The sequence below is a fragment of the Aegilops tauschii genome, chromosome 7, assembly GCF_002575655.3.
Source record: "Aegilops tauschii subsp. strangulata cultivar AL8/78 chromosome 7, Aet v6.0, whole genome shotgun sequence".
NCBI classification, from domain to species: domain Eukaryota; kingdom Viridiplantae; phylum Streptophyta; class Magnoliopsida; order Poales; family Poaceae; genus Aegilops; species Aegilops tauschii.
Window position 1 is genome coordinate 50888842 of NC_053041.3, and position 16999 is coordinate 50905840.

Genomic DNA, 16999 nt, shown 5'->3' on the forward strand with positions numbered 1-16999 from the left:
ACGGGCGAATGGGAGCAGGTCAGTCGCTCTCCCTCGCCAGCGGTCAAGACGTGTTGACCTAAGACATGTAAACCCAAAAATGCCCTTGACGGGTCACCGAAATTACAGGCAGTCGCATCCCAGTTCCGACACTATTCATTGCCGGAGCACTCAGTTTTTATCCGACTGCCGAGCGCGTTCGGGAGGGGGATCCGAGGGCCCAAAACGCATCTAGGAAACGATAGGACGGCCGAGAAGCCCTAAGCTCTGGGAGCGCTTGTGGTATGCTTGGTTTCTTGTTTTAGGATGATGATCCATATACAAATACTACCTACTGGATACTACGTCAATTTCAACAACAAAAAATTACTGGATATGTCAGACCAATCATTCTTCTGAGAAAAAAATGGATAAGAACAAATTGCAGAAAATTTATTGTTGTAGGTGGTTTGTTCTAACTCTGGATCGACGTGCTTGGAGGGTGGCGATCAGTTCATTGGACCAGTGAAGCAGCACAGCTGAAGTAAGAAATAATCGATCGATGCCGATGAAGCTGATGAGCTAGCTGGTGTGTTTGAGGCTGCGCGTTCGTCATTCTCTATCCATACCTGGTATTGTGTAATCTGTGTATTAATTAGGTGCGCTGTTTTTTCTTTCTTTTATGCAGCTCTGCTCCTTTTCGGGCTGCGAAAGTATGTAATGTAGTTATCAGTAGTAGGCTCCGATCGAGGTGATCTAGATGTGTTGCCTTCAAGGGGCGCCTTTTGGTGTGTGGTGAGCGCTGAAATGAGGATGCAATGCAAGTGTTCCATCATGCTTCGTTTGCTATAGTATTGTAACTGAGCATTGTGGAGTAATAATATATTGCAAAAAAGAAACACCGTAAATTTGCCAACCTCACAGGGTTAAACCTCTCTTCGGTGGTTGTCATGGTGGCCCAACCTAGACGCGTTGCGCTGCGCGGCAGGGTTGCCTGAGGGAGTGGGTGAATAAGACAGATGAGAGTGAAAAGATGTGACATAGTCACATAGAGTGAATTTTTTTCGTGAACACACAAATTGCATGTAGCTAGTCACATACAAAGAGGCAAGACTACTAGGGAGCATTAAGGAGAAGGGGAAGCTCAGCCCCAAAGACCTAACTATGGTGGATCATGCAAAGGACTGGATTTTGACCCTATCCATATCTTCTGCTGCATGTAGCGATCGGTTATCTCCGCCGCCTATGTTCCCCGCTGGCTCTACTGCACGCCAATGTATTGCCTCGGTAGCGGTGGCGGCGGTGTGAGGTTGGGCAAGCGGCTGACGCGGGAGGAAGAAGCGCCATTTGTGGGTGGAAATAGCAGCGACGACGCGGTAGGAAGTACGCCGGCGCGGGAGGAAGATGCAACGCCATGGCCACGGGCTCGGGGCCGCTTGTGGTGGCGCGGATCTGCGCTGGGGATGCGTGGCAGCTGGATCCGGCCATTATCGGCTGCGGGCCGGTGCCAAAGTGGATGTGGCTGAGGGTGGTGACACGTCGGCGGGGATTGGGAGGCGGGTACGGTGAGAGGTAAGGCGAAGTGGGAGGCGGGTACGGTGGAGAATATTTGTGAGTCGCGGTCGGGTCGGTGTAAATCCCCCCCTCCCCCCCGCCCAACGGTTTTTGGTGTTATGTTAGTTCTCGGTTAGAGAAGAAAAAACGAATTTATCCTCCTTTAACTGGTTATTGGGGGTCAGTTAGAGATGTCCTAAGAGGCCGTTGCAAACGCGGATAAGCAGCACCACCATAACAAGAGGGACATGTGTCCAGGCGCCGCCACACCAGCCGGCAGCAATGGTGGCGAGGTTGGGGGATGGCGCTTAGCTAGGTTTTAAGTGAACAAAAATAGTATCTACATACGCTATGTTGCAAAATATGATCAGACGTGTCACTAGTCTTATAACAGAGTTGCGAACCAACAGTGGTTAGATGATTAGAATGACAGTGGTACCTCCAACCCACTAGGGTAAGTCCTAGACTTGACGCTGGTGCTCGCATTTTTTTCGTTTTATTTCAGGCCTTTTGGCACTGTGCGTTCAGTGAAAGGAGACATTTCCGTCGACTACAAAGACATCAATGCCGAGTTTGTCAATGTCAAGATGATGTGCCAGTTCGCTCACTTGGAGGCGCTCATAGGGATAGGGTGTGCGTGCTTTCGTCGTAGGGATGAGTGGATGGGCATCTGGCTCTGTACCGTGTTTCTAGAAAAACAGAGTTGCATGGTCAATTTCGTTGGAAAATCCGAAATCCAAAGTTCAGTAGAAATGAAGTCGGGCGTACCCGTGGTAATCCGAAATCCGAAGTTCACTAGAAATTTCGTGGAAAAATCCCCCCATAACGGACTCCAACTGCCCAACATGCCGATCAGAGACGAACTCGTTGCTTCCCCTCCTGCTGTGGTAATCCTATCCTACTCCGGCACGAGAACGTGTTTCCCGATCGATCTCCTCTCCTACCATCCAAGCCCGAAGCACTATAAGTAAACTGCCGCACGCTCGCCTATTCCCATTGCCTCCCCGAGCATCGATCTCCTGCGATCAGATCCGGTTTCACTTCATCATCACGTACGTACGTAGTACGTAGCCGGCGAGGAACTGATCAAGCTCTTCGATCTCTCTCACGCGCGATGGCTAGCTTAATGCCGTCGCTTGCGATGGACCTGCTACAAGAAGAAGGCGGTCACGAGGACATTCTACCCGAGGACTTCGTCGGCGTCGGCGTCGTGGGAGATGCAGACGACCCGGAGTTGGCCGCGTTGGTGGCCGGGGCGCTGAAGACGGTGGACGCGCTGTCCGACGACGACGACGACGAGCTCAGCTGCCCGATCTGCTTGGAGGAGGACGACGCCGCGGCGTGGAAGGAGACACCGTGCGGGCACCGGTTCCACAGGCGGTGCGTAGAGAGGTGGCTGCGGGAGAAAGAGAGCTGCCCCATGTGCCGTCGCGAGATCGTCACGATGCCCGCCACCACCGCAGAATGTGCTGCTGCTTTCCTAGATTTCTTGTGGGTGGCTGCCTTGCGGTTGCATGTGTTTGGCGACGGTCCTCCTGTGGACGACATGGAAACTGATGATGATGATGTTGCTTAGGCTGAGCTTCCGGTCGACGTCGGGCACCAGGCTCAAACCTCAGATGCTTTCTGATCGAGAGATCAGTCTCCATGCATGCATGCATGAAACTCGGGGCCGAGAAGACCCTACCTTGAAAACTGTACGTAGTGATAGATTCATCACCTAGCTAGTACATTGGACACCTCGTTCCGAATCGAAGGGACATACGTTGGCCTTCCTTTTGTGTAAAAAATCAGATGTAAACTGTGTGTGTAATCCGTGCATCCTTGCATAAACATGATCTTCTAGCAGTCTATGTGTAAATTGTTCTACGGTATTCTCTCACATACTTGCATCTCACGTGTTTGTAAAGGCCATTCCACTCATATTTGGGCGACAACGTATTATGTTCACAATTTATTTCATCAAGACACGTGCTAGAAATTTACACAGCTTCCTTTCAGTTCCATACATTTATTCCTGAAGCGCTCTAATGTTTTGTAGAATACACCCTCGACTTCTTGATCTCATCATCCACCACACCAACTATTCTTTCTCCGTCCAAAATATTATGCATCTTTTTATTTCTATTTCCCAAAAAGAGGATAAAAAGTATATGGTTGTTCAAAAATGAAAATGTATTTTGCATATTTCCTTGACCAGAAAAAGTGCTTAAAAAGAGAAAAATAATATGGGCGTTCCATCGTAATGAAAAAACAACTAGTATTTCTTAATACAAGAACATTTTTTAGAGTAAACAGTTTTGAAAATTGTGAGTATTTTATAAGAAATGTTAACAATTTTTGGAAGATTGAAATATTTTTTAAATCATGAGCATTTTTTTCAAGTGTCATGAATATTCTTGCAAATCGTGAAAGCTTTTTAAATTTGGTGAACATCTTTGAAAGAAAGAAAAAAATGAAAAATAAATTAAAGAAAACTAGAAGAAATAAAAAAGAAACTCATGTTTTTAAAAATCCAACAAAAAAAAACCAAGAAACCTCGTATAGAAACCAACTCAAGATGGAAAACCATAAAGACAATCCGAGTAAACTGGTGGGCGAGAGAAAGAAAGAAAACATGAGAAACGAGATGGCGCATTAAAAAGCAAGGGATGTCCGATCTCCCTACATTTACTGACGGTGCACAAAAAATAGCATTTTCCGACGAACATTGCACAATTGGTATTACATATTCATTTCTTATAGAGAAGAAGAGTTCTCTTTTCATAAAAACCGCACACTTTTGGCATCGTCTGGTCGTTGGGCCGATTATCTTCCATCCGCTCCGCATTGAACTGTTTTTGTTTTGATTTTTTTTTTGTAATTTTCTTCAGTATACATTATCTTTACTGGTATCTCACGTGACGGTCATTTTTTTAATATACAGATTTTCAATGTTTTTCATTGATCTTTGTTCCATTTTTATTTTATGTTTCCTTTCCATTTCTTCGGGTTGTTTGCAACTAATTCGTCCAGTTTTTTGCTCTTTAAATAAAAACTATCCCTTTTTCTGTTTTAATTTTTCAGTTCTTAAACATATTTGTAAATTTGGTGTATCTTTTATATTCTGATATATATTAAAAGTCACGAAATTTATAAAATTGATGAACATTTTAAAATTTTGTTTCTAGAGTCTACATTATGTTTGCTACCGAGACCACATCTAACAAACTAGAGGCTAATGCATGCTTCGGCACGCCGTTCTTCACTCGTGGGATTAACAATTTTGTCTCTAGTACATAATTACAATTGATTGTTTCGTTTCTATTTTTATCCCTGTTAATTCCGCAATGGCGGTGTTTTTATTCATTCGTATATCGTGTTGAGTTAATGTTGAAGGCGGTATTTGTTCTCGGAGCAGAGTGGAACTTTTTGGTGTGTGGTTATGGTGCCCTTCTATGTTTTAGCCTCGGTATCAGCCGGTGATTGTTGTGTAAGCCTCTTGAGAGCTCCTATGCCACGCCCAAACCGTGGAATTGCTACTATGATGCTCACACTACTAGGAAAAGGCCTACTAGTGGCGCACCAGTTTTGCCTACTAATGGCGCACTACTGGTGCGCCACTAGTACCACGCCACTAGTATTTTTTACTAATGGCGCATCAGTGGTGCGCCATTAGTATCTGGTATACTATTGGCGCACCACTGGTGCGCCATTAGTATAGGCCACTGGTGCGCCATTAGTATAGGCCACAGTGCGCCATTAGTATTTTTTAATTTTGAAGGCGGGAAAATAGTAGTGGCGCACCGTCTAACCCCCACCGTGCGCCATTGCTATTTTTGAATTTTGAATTTGGATCTGGATCGCGATTTTTTTGCTCTTTTTTTGCACGATATTATTTCAAATTTTGTTCCTGTTTTTGGATCTTGTACGTTCTTTTGCCGTGTTCTTTTGCCGGAGAGGAGTTCGCCGGAGAGGAGGAGGAGGAGGTCACCAGAGAGGCGCTCGCCTACATCGCCGGAGAGGAGGAGGAGGTCGCCGGAGAGGAGTTCACCGGAGCATCGGAGAGGAGGAAGGAGAAACCATGAGGGGATGGGAGGAGAGGAGGGAGGAGGAGCTCACCGGAGAGGAGGGAGGAGGAGCTCACCGGAGAGGAGGGAGGAGAAACCGTGAGGGGAGGGGAGGGGAGGAGAGGAGGGAGGAGGAGGTCGCCGGAGAGGAGGAGGAGGTCGCCGGAGAGGAGGGTAGTATGGTGGAGGAGAGAAGGGAAGATGGAGTGGAGGAGAGGAGGAGATGGAGTGGAGAAGAAGAAGGAAGAGGTAAGGAGGAGAGGACCACGCCCAGCCATATATATATACGGCATAGTAATGGCGCACCGTGGGCAGGTGCGCCATTACTAACTTTTTTTTAATTTTTTTGATTTATTTTGAATTTTGAAGGCGGGAAGATACTAATGGCGCACCACGGGCAGGTGCGCCATTAGTAACTTTTTTTTATTGTTTTGACTTATTTTGAATTTTGAAGGCGGGAAGATAGTAATGGCGCACCATGGGCAGGTGCGCCATTAGTAAGTTTGAATTTTTTTGAGTTTTTTTGCCTCTCCAGATCTTAAAAGCCCCGTATCTTTCTTTCTGTTAGGTTTTTGAGGATTTTGAAAATGTTTAACGGGGTTCCCCTGTTAAATTCGGATGTAACTTTTCGAGTAGATGATTTTTCATATAAAAAACTTTTTCATCCAAGTTCGTATGCAAAAGTTATGCCCATTTTACAAATTCTCGAGAGATTTTGCAAATAAAGTCGAAACTCATGTTTGTAAATTTTCACAACAACTAGACCACATATCACATGGGAAACTTATTTTTTGACATTTCCATCATTTTTTTATTTTTTTTAAAGCTGAAAAGGCGGTCAGGGGGTGCATTCGGTGGAAGTGGTGGCCAAGTTACTAATGGCGCACCGTGAGAGTGGTGCGCCATTACTAGTTCAACTAGTAATGGCGCACCATCCCACGGTGCGCCATTAGTAGTTTCAAAAATAAAAATAAAAAAAATTGAATTTTTTTAAACATAATTACTAATGGCGCACCGTGGGAGTGGTGCGACATTAGTTGAACTACTAATGGCGCACCATCCCACGGTGCGCCATTAGTAGTTTTGAAAAAAATTTAATTTAATTTTTACTAATGGCGCACCGTGGATGTGGTGCGTCATTAGTATTTGCACAGTAATGGCGCACCAACACATGGTGTGCCATTAGTATTTAGTAATGGCGCACCACATGTACAATGCGGCGCCATTAGTGTCCATATTGGCTATAGCTGTTTTTGTAGTAGTGTCATATGGGTCAACACGAAGCTCTTGCTGACTTAGCTCAGCTCCGTGCTTTGCTCGCTCCCTTAGTATTTTCTAGGTCGCTCCACTACTAGCTTAGAAAAAAATGGATATCTTTTTTTAATTTGAAAATATTCACAAGTGTTCATGGATTTAAAAAATATTGCAAATTCTTAAATTTAATTTTTTTTCACAAATTTTAAAATATTTGTGGGTTTAAAAATGTTATGAATTTAGAAAAAGCTTCACAAATTTAAAAATGTTCACATACTTTAAAACTACTAGATGATACCCCGCGCGTTGATGAGGGACTTGTTATGTGTTCATCTAGCTATAATAGGTATCTCGGTATTTCTATAATTAGAATGCATAGCTAACATGGAATGTGATGTGATTTTCCCATGATAATTTAAGATAATATAATTTGACTCCCTATTGTTAGTGCATCAGAGAAACAAAAAGATTTCATATTAATTTGCGAGTCTTGCAGTATTAACACGCCCGAATAGAAATGACATTGTTCCCAACTAGGACAAAGGCCACCAGAACGGGTCCTAGATGGTCCTCTAAGCGAAGGCAGACTTGTTAGGCTAGGATTGTTACCAAAACAATCAGAAAGTATCCTGATATATAGTGGAGAAGTATTATTCATTACAAATATAAAAATTCAGTATTTCGATAAAACATTTCATAGTGCAGCATTTAATTAGAAACTTGCATTTGTCAGATGAAGGTTTAGGTTTGAGATAATATCCAAGTGCTAGACTTAGAGAAGATTGTTTGATTGTAGTTACACGTACATGCATGTTTGAAGTGAAGAACAGTTCCTATTTCAACACAGATACAAAAATAAAATGATATCAGATAACTCCAATCAACAAACACACCAGGGCCCATATTTTTCATCCCACTTGAACATTAAAGGGCGGAGTATGCAGGAGAGCGACATTCTCCATACAAACAAGACATGGATGTTAACTCAAGATGCATTCAAGCTGCGCATTCAAGAACACAAGGCAGCTCTAAATTGTAATGTGACAACCAATTAAGGAAACAAAAAGGACCTTTAAAAACCAGGAAGTACTTACTTGATGGGCAATACTACTATCACATATCTCGAGGGCTTGGATGTTGCGCCGGTCACACAACCAGTCGCCGGCTTGGTTAACGGGTCCTTGCCAAAGGAATGTGCTAGTACAAGTTAGATGCCAGGGCAAGCCATGCTTCAATCTTGCAGCTTGGCAAGGTCTGCGTCTTACAGCATGGCAAAAATTGCTGGCCACGCTGCTCATGTACCTATACCCTGGCTTATAGCAACGGCTTATTTTCTAAGCTGCCAAAAGAACTAACCCTCAGTATTGACCGAAGGCGCAACCCCACCCACCCTCTCAAGCGACTTCCTCATCTCCGGACCCTGATCTGCGGCAATGGGATCGCTCGGAATTAGGCCAGGGTGAAATCCCTGCTCGGCTTGCCGATGCTGGCAGCGGCGGCACCCGCGGGTGTCGTTTCCCTCCCTGAAGGCGCTATCATGGCCTCTATCCGTGCCCCTCTCCAAGCAACGGAGGAAACCCTTGGTCCGGTTCTTTGGATCGGATGGCGGCGGCGTCACGACATCGCTCCCCTTCTGGAAGGCGCCATCTTGCTTGCTCGCGGCGTCCCCGGTGTTGGATCTAGAGATGTTTGATGTTTGGTCGGTTCGGCTTGCCCCTCTACTTGGGTCAGGCTTGGTGGTTTAGCTGTGGTCTTTTCTTCTGTTCAGGCTTAGCATCCTGTGTCATTCTGCTCCGGGTCCCATGTCCACGCCTATGTACTTTTGTGCTTTTCTTCTATCAATGAAAAGATACACAAGCTTTGCGTATTCGCCAAAAAAAAGCATTGACCGAAGGAGTGGGGATACCATGCCTGGTACAAGTACACCGGTCATTACCAGGCTCATTTCGGGAATCCCCTCGTTTCCGGCAACGCACTGCTTCAAGCCGCTCATGGATCATGACGACGCGCGTACAGAGCTTTCTTGAGGGTCTCCCCCTACCTCTGCCGCTCCCAGGGCATCATCGCCAACACCTTCCGCTCGCTCGAGCCGCGTGCCGTGGACGCCATCACTGCCGGGCTCTGCACACCTCCCGACCTCCCGACACCTCCTGTCTACTACATCGGCCCATTGATCAAGGCGGAGGAGGTGGGCGTGAAACATGAACGAGAGTGCCTCGCATGGCTAGACACACAGCCGATGGCCAGCGTGGTGTTCCTATGCTTCGGCAGCCGCAGCCTATTCAGCGCAAATCAGACCAGAGAGCTGGCCGTTGGCCTGGAGGCGAGTGGCAAAAGGTTCTTGTGGGTTGTGCGGAGCCCGCCCAGGGACATCGACGACCCTGCGAAGAAGCTGGACAAGTTGCCGGAGCCGGACCTCGACGCTCTCCTCCCCGAGGGCTTCCTAGAGCGGACCAAGGGCACGGGTCTCGTCGTCAAGTCGTGGGCACCGCAGCGTGATGTGCTGGCGCATGACGCGGTGGGTGCCTTCGTGACGCACTGCGGGTGGAACTCCGTGCTAGAGACGGTCATGGTTGGCGTGCCCATGCTGGCCTGGCCACTCTACGCGGAGCAACGGGTTAACAGAGTGTTCCTGGGGAAAGAGCTGGGTCTGGCCGTGGCGGTGGAAGGGTATGACAAGGAGGTGGTCCAGGCCGACGAAGTGGCGTCCAAGGTGAGGTGGATGATGGAGTCTGACGGCGGGAGGGTGCTCCGAGAGCGGACCTTGGCAGCCATGCGGCTAGGCAAGGAGGCGCTGCTCCCTGGCGGGGAGTCGGTTGTGACCTTGACACAACTGGTGGAGAGCTGGATGGCTTCACCTTCACAAGGGAGGTGAGATCACGAGGTAAATTAATGGGAACACTTTGTTTTTGCCACTCTAGTTTTTGCCCACTTCACTTATGCCACTCTAGAATTTGACATCTCAGTTTTGCCACTCTTAGTTTGCGACAATATATCACAAAAGCCATTATGTTAGGTCAATGGACGTTTTGACCAAACAGAGCAGGAAAAAGACCATATTGCCCTCGATTATTTGTTTTGCTTTTGCCACTCTTGTTTTTGCCAAATATTACTTTTGCCATTAGAGTAACATCTAAATTCACTATATAGATGATGTGTTACAAATTTTGGCATGACCTATTTGAAAATATAAGAATACACATAATTACACATAAATACATTATTTTGACCAGAAGTAAGCACAATAATAACATCACAACCAGTAGCATAGTAAAGAGGTTAAGACATTCTAAATATCAACAAATTACTTCATAGGAGTACAAATCCACCAATCTTATCCAAACAGCAAGGTTTACATGCATATGGACCACCCAAAAGACAAGCTCCACACAAGTTGAACATAGTTCAGTAAGGTCTAGCCACATGACAAGCTGAACATATTACACAACAAGGCATGGTGCTCCACAAAATAACATGTAGTTGCATCAGCTACGCATCAAGGTTCACATATGCATGATGCTCCACAAAATAGCATGCAGTAGCATCAGCTACACAACTACACAGCAAGGTTCCATATGCATAGTGCTCCACACAATAACATGTAGTTGCACAGGAAGGTTCACAACTTCTTTTTGCTTCTTGTGCTCTTCGACGGAGGACATTGTTTACTTCTTGTGTTCTTTGCTGGACTATCATGTGTAGGAGAAGTCTTCTTAGATGCTTCAGGATCTGGACTAGGCTTTGCCCTTTTACCACCTCCTTTTTTCTTGTTTTTAGAACTGAGAATGAATGAAAGTAAGTGTTGAGATGCAAATTGACAATAGGAAAATTGGACCATTATGGATAGTTTGAAGCAAAACAAGAATGTTTACCTGCTAGTGCCCATAGTTTCAGCATCTATGTCATTGGCTTCTATGTCCTCTATGTCTTGTGGTTCAATATTTTTTCTTTTCCTATCAGTTTTCAGATAGAGAATTAAGTTAGACTATACATTTCTTTGCATTTAGATTAGATGATGGATTATTACAGCAGGTTCACAAGTATATGTACAATTCTAGGTCAGCAGATTTAACTCAGCAAGGTTCACAAGTATATGGACCACCTAAAATCCAAACAGCAGGTTCACATGCACATATACAATTCTTTGCTAGCAATTACCTGTTTCGCTTGCGTTCAGGATGAAGTAGTGGACATGTCTTGAGCATATGCCCAAATTCTTTGCATTATTTGCACTTGTGTCTTCTCTTGGATATGCTCTCAAAGGCTGACTTTATCCTTTGTGTCCTAGGTCTACCAGCAGCCTTTTTCAACACAGGAGGGTGCAATTTGAACCCAACATCGACCACTGGCCATTGTTTCTTATCAGTCATGGTGGGCACATTTTTTGCATGGATGGATATGGCTATGTCATTCTCTGGATGGGGACTGGTGTCTGGTTGCTCGTGTGTGTAAATTTTTCTTTTACTTGAGGTGTGTAGAGTTTTGTGTATGGGTCACTTACAAATAGCCCCACAAGTCAGTAGGGGCAACTAATGTCATTTTTGCAAATACTAACAGGTCTTTTCGTGGTCAACTGGACAGATGTGTAACAGAATGGTATTTGTGATATATAGTCAAAATCTAAGAGTGGCAAAAATGAGATGTCGAATTCTAGAGTGGCATAAGTGAAGTGGGCAAAAATTATTGGCAAAAACAAAATTTTCCCTAAATTAATGTCCTTGCAAGATCAGGGCAGGTGCAAATCTTGAAAGCTCAGGGCATGCAAGAACAGAACACCTGAGATTAGATTCAGATAGCAATATTTAGAATGTACCATTTTCATATCAAAAGTTTGTGAAGGAAGTTAGTTTCTTTTTCTATGGACGTACGTCATGCTATGACAAATAGCCTTGGAAATTTTTGGTGCAAATACTATGACTATGTGTACCGCGCACACACAAAAGGAAAATTCAATTTATAGGGCTAAGTCTCCACAACAACATGGTTCAGGCCATCAGGGCCAGCGGGTGTATTTTTTATACTAGTGTAGAAGGCTTAGTTTAGCACGTTGTAGCATAATGATACTATGATGCGCGTTCCTCCCATATACATATGATTAATTAAAAGAAAGCACTCTCTATAAATATGTGCACATGGCAGTGTAGTAAACATCAGGGAAGATCAGGCCAAAGTAAAATATACACGAAACATGGTCACTTTTTATAGGTCTCTGCTGGTAGAAAGCAGGTTCTTCAGAGAGAGAATGGTAAATCAATGGAGCGAACGACGAATCTTGCAACGACTAAGCATGTGGATGTATCTGCAGTGTTCATCCGTAACACACGTGAAGCAAGAATTGGCGTGGCAATCCAAGATAATCGCTTGGTCGGCTCCGCTTGGTGCAGAAATCCTGTTGATGACAACCCGACAAACTCTGGCCAATGCCATATTTTGAAACAGAGGAATTTCACATGGATTCCTGTGGGATCTGCAAAAATAAAGGTCTCACATTTAAGCATGGCCTAGACACACTATATGCATGTAATAATGAGGGAGAAATTGATGAACAGACGAACAATGGGTGTTAAAATTATCATTTTTTGCCTCATTTCTGGTAGAAGTGTGCATACATACCGGCATTTGGCCTTCAAGTGGTTTAGTTAAATTCCTCAAAATCTTGATATCCTCCAGTCCAAAGTCTTCGAAACAAAACCACGAGTTTGTGCACTTGATGTTAGCTGAAGGTCCACCTGGGTGCACGGCAATGGCATTTCCTAAAGCAGACTCTGCAGCATTTTTGTCAGATTCCTCTACCTGGCAGCCCCCAATATGTACAGCGACTTCCTTGAGACCTGCCAGTTGCTGGATGCCGACAGGTGGAGCACCCAGCTGCTCCCATCCATGTGCGTTGAAATTTATCCCCAACCGTTGGAGCTTGGACATTGCCCCTTCCTCGAAGGTCAGGAATGATATATTGGTGCACGTGATGCTAAAACACTTGAGAACAGGGAATCCCATTCCAAAGATGGTGACCTGTTTAGGAGTTCCGAAGATGTGCAGTTTCAGGTGGATAAGTGAGTGCAGTCGTGCAAGGATTCTGACATCATCCTCCAGCACCTCTATAACCTCAATTTCAAGGTGGTGGAGGTTACGGAGCTCTCCGATCGAGTTGGGAACCCTTGGTAACTTGCACATCATATGGAGTCTCCGAAGAAGGCAGCACGAAGAAGATTTGGGGCTGCAAAGTTTTTCAAGGGCATAGCTCAAAGCATCCATACGTATTTTACTTGCATCTGCCACACTGTTAAATTTGCTATAGTTAATACTAAGATCCCTCAAATTGGTCAAACCCCCAAGATCTCTGATGCTGTCTATTGAGTTCCATGACAAATCAAAGTATCTCAGAGTACGTATCCTTGTCAAGTTTCCAATCCCTTCGGGAAAACGGGTTCCATAAGGAATAGTCAAATGCAACAACCGGCGCAAATGAACAACATCTGGTGGAAGTGAAACTTGAACAACGTAGTTTGTCAAAGCTCCTAATTCCAATGTCTCCAATTGTTGTAATCCCCGAATTTTATCTGGTAGCACTAATAAAGTAGCAAAAACTTTTAGATAACGCAATTGGAACAAATGGCAAATTCCAGTGAGGTCAAGTAGCACAGGTCCATGGTTTGCTCTTGCAAACTCAAGAGTTAATACCCGGAGGTGCTTGAACTGTGATAAAGAAGGTTTGTATGCTGAGGTACCAAATCTTGCTAGAATTCTTACTTGTGAGAGATGGATGGTTCCCAAGACCGTGTCATCTATTACACCATCCAAATTGAGTGAGAGTCGGCGGACCCTATCATGCAATCCAGCCATATCATGTAAATCGTCTATTGTGGTGATAAAGTTCTCTTCTCTGCACTTGTGTATAATAAGATCAAGCATCATATCATGTATTCTACAAGACAACACCTCTTCACCAGAATTTGTATCTACGGCTTGAACAATGCTGCGGTTGACAAGCTCATCAAAATAGCCCTCTGCAACATCCTCCGGATCTCGCCCGTGGGCTTTACTTATAAAATCTTGGGCTACCCATTGCCTAACCAAATCACTCTTCTCTATTGTGTAATCCTCTGGATATATACCCATATATAACATGCATGGCTTCAAATAATGTGGAAGGTTTTTGTAGCTAAGGCTTAGTATTTGTCTCATTCCTTCCAAGGTGGGATGCACTTCCAAGTTGGAGCCCAGAGAATTCAGTACATGCTCCCACTGCTCCTTCAGTTTGCTTCGTTGACTAGCCAAAAGGCTAGATATAGTAATAATTGCGAGTGGCAAGCCACCGCATCTTTTTAAAATTTTATCTGAAACTTCTTCCAGAAAAGGAGGACAAACATCTTCTGAACCAAATATTCTCTTGAAAAATAACTGTCTTGACTCTTGTTTGCTTAGTGGCTTCATCCTATAAACATACTCAGAGTGATTGGAGCAGCACAGCATACCAACAGTATCAATTCTTGTGGTTGTTATTACTCTGCTACCTTTCATGGTTTCTGGAAGAGCGCATCTGATAATGTTCCATGTGATTTCATCCCATATGTCATCGATAACAATAAAGTATCTGCCAAACAATTCCATACGAAAGTATAATGAGTGTCATGCAAAGGTAAATATATATTATTCCTCAAAAAAAATTACGATATTTATGAAAGCGTCCACTAGTTCTTGAAATTAATTTTGAAAGGCCAAACGTCAAAAAGATTAAGAAACTTTGAATGTTCATGTGTGTTTCGGATAAATCCGCATAAGACTATGCACGTTAGTTCAGCCTTCGTGATGTCAGAAGAGCCCATGAGTACCTAGCTAAAATAAAACAAAGGATAGACCATCTAAATCGTTAACACTGAAGAACCTATGTAAGTTGATAACATTGGATTTTATGCCAAGCTGCCTTGGAAGTACCCATGTAAGTTGTTAACACTGAATTGGAAAAACCGAGGTGTTTATTTGAGAAACTACTAATATTTATTCTGCTCCCGAGCTCAAATGCTCTCTCATGAACAGTAAAATAAAATAAAAGTAAAAAAGTTCAAAAAATTCTGAATATTTTTTGTGCTAAACTTTGACAAATGTTTCGCATGCATACAAAATTCAGCACGAAATGACATTTGTGGAAGTCATGGCGAAAAAAACAAATCAGCAGTCCAAAATATTTTCAAAACTAGCATTTTTGGAGCATCGATTTTTTATTTTTTGCCATGACTTCCACGAATGTCATTTCGTGATGAAATTTTGCAAGCATATAAAACATTTCCCAAAGTTTACCACAAAATAAAAATCAGAATTTTTGAACTTTTTACTCATTTTTTGATTTTTACTGTTCATGTGGGAGCATTTGTGGTCGGGACGAGATACTCCACGTCCAATTTGCAAACTGTTTCTTATTTAGTTTTGTCTGGCCTCTAGTGAAAACAAAGTTTCCAAAAATCAACTAATTGAAGTGAAAACAAAGTTCATCTGGCCTCTTCAAGGAACTTTGATGGCTTAATTTGTTGCATTAATGAAATGACCATCCCAATTGATCTTAAGCAGGGATTATGTAAGCTTGTAAGAACAGCACCGGCCTGTAGGAATTTCGGCAACAGCATACTACCTAGCTAAAATATTCAGTAAAAAGGAATTAATAGAAAATACACCAGACATGATAAATTACTCTGGAGTGGGGTCATCTTCAAATAGGCGTACCTCTTGTTTTTAAGACATTGTTGGACTGTCCTAATCAATTTATCCTCATCCCATATTTCCTTGTTGGTATCCTTCCAGGCATAACCAACTTGAGAAAGTATATGTCTCAAAATTTTCCTTATATTTGGCTTTTGGGATACAGAGATAAAAGCTCGAGACTCGAACTGGGTCTCTAGTTGGCGATATATCTCATTTGCAAGTGTAGTCTTACCAAGACCTCCAAATCCCACTAGCACCTTCAGCTGGCCTGCAGACACACTTTTTTCATCCATCATCAACTGAATTAGTTCCCCCTTTGGCCCCTCGATACCAACAAGGGCCGCCGCCTCTGCATAGAGTGCTAGAAGGCGAAGATCTATTGTTTTGTTCGTTGGCTTCGAGACAGCGCCATCAAGCTTGTACCTTGTGCGTCGCTCGCTTGCCTCCACAACACGTCTCTTGAGGCCTTGAAACTCGTATATGGTCTCATGATGATGACCAAACGAAAATTTTGAACTGAAGTGACTCAACAAATTCACGCACTTATCAATGAATCCCCTAAAGCCATGCTGAGGGGTGTTGTTGGACTCATGTTCAGAATGAAGCAAGAAATCATAGACGTTGTCCTCAATATCGTAGGACAGCTCACGCACCTCGCCCACCCAGCACTTGGTTTGTTCATCGGGCTCCTCTTCCGTGTCTGACATTTTCTTGAGGAAGACGTGCATGCTCCCGAGCTCAGCTTTAAGAAACATGATATTGTCCCTGGCTACTTTGAACAACTTGTACTCGCCATGGAGCAAATTGCCAAGCTCCCTAATCACGGAGCCCATAGTGACCTCTGCCACCGCATACATGGTCTTCTCCTTCGTGTGCTAGCAGGTGCTCAAGTTGTGTATGAGCTCAAGTTCTTTGGGATGGAGGCTACTACTCGGTATATTTCGGGAGATGCACAAGAAAGGAAATGAAGAGATAATCATAAGGCAGACCTAATGCTTGGCTGCTTTTAAGGGACCAACCCCTCTTTTTGAGCATTGTTGGATGATAAAAAATAATTCCAATGCTCGATTGTTTTCCTTAATTTTATGCAGCATGGGTAGATAGTGAAGATTATTTCAGCCTAGCTGGCCTATGTTATGACAGCAACAGGTGACATCTGCACATGATGACAACTATAAGATTAATTTTCTGATAAGACCAAGGACAACATCATCGTTTCGAACGAAACATATGCATCCACCAAGATTTCCTAAACTAAAGAACTCCCGAAAATCCGTCAGAAACTTGTAACAAGAGAAAGGTTTGTCTCCATACCGTTGTGTGTTTGTTCAAGTTGCCAAAATACCGTCGAGGCCGGCGATCCTTTACCCAAAATAATACTATGAGCTAACAGCTGCTGACAGGGGAGAGAAACGCACAATCAGTTGTCTTTACTTACTGTTCACACTAAGAGCATCAGCTGACACGCCAAAGAAATAGGCATGAGT

The 16999-nt window shown here is 43.9% G+C and overlaps 2 protein-coding genes and 1 pseudogene across 2 annotated transcripts; 2 read left to right on the top strand and 1 right to left on the bottom strand.

The window, feature by feature from the left end:
• The first annotated feature begins 2626 nt into the window (after positions 1-2626).
• Positions 2627-3088, top strand: LOC109758966 (uncharacterized). The gene has a single exon (XM_020317817.1). It carries the CDS (start codon positions 2627-2629, stop codon positions 3086-3088), a length of 462 nt encoding a protein of 153 aa, XP_020173406.1.
• Positions 3089-8722: 5634 nt separating this feature from the next.
• On the top strand, positions 8723-12980 carry LOC109758965 (anthocyanidin 5,3-O-glucosyltransferase-like; annotated as a pseudogene).
• Positions 12981-15441: 2461 nt separating this feature from the next.
• Positions 15442-16345, bottom strand: LOC109758964 (disease resistance protein Pik-2-like). The gene is made up of 2 exons (XM_073503634.1): positions 15534-16345; positions 15442-15445 (listed from the first exon to the last, which is right to left on the bottom strand). Exons 1-2 carry the CDS (start codon positions 16343-16345, stop codon positions 15442-15444), a joined length of 816 nt encoding a protein of 271 aa, XP_073359735.1.
• Positions 16346-16999: the final 654 nt, after the last annotated feature.

Coding starts and splice junctions, on each gene's coding strand:
- LOC109758964 (XM_073503634.1), bottom strand. CDS start 16,345: ATGGGCTCCGTGATTAGGGAGCTTGGCAATTTGCTCCATGGCGAGTAC.
- LOC109758966 (XM_020317817.1), top strand. CDS start 2,627: ATGGCTAGCTTAATGCCGTCGCTTGCGATGGACCTGCTACAAGAAGAA.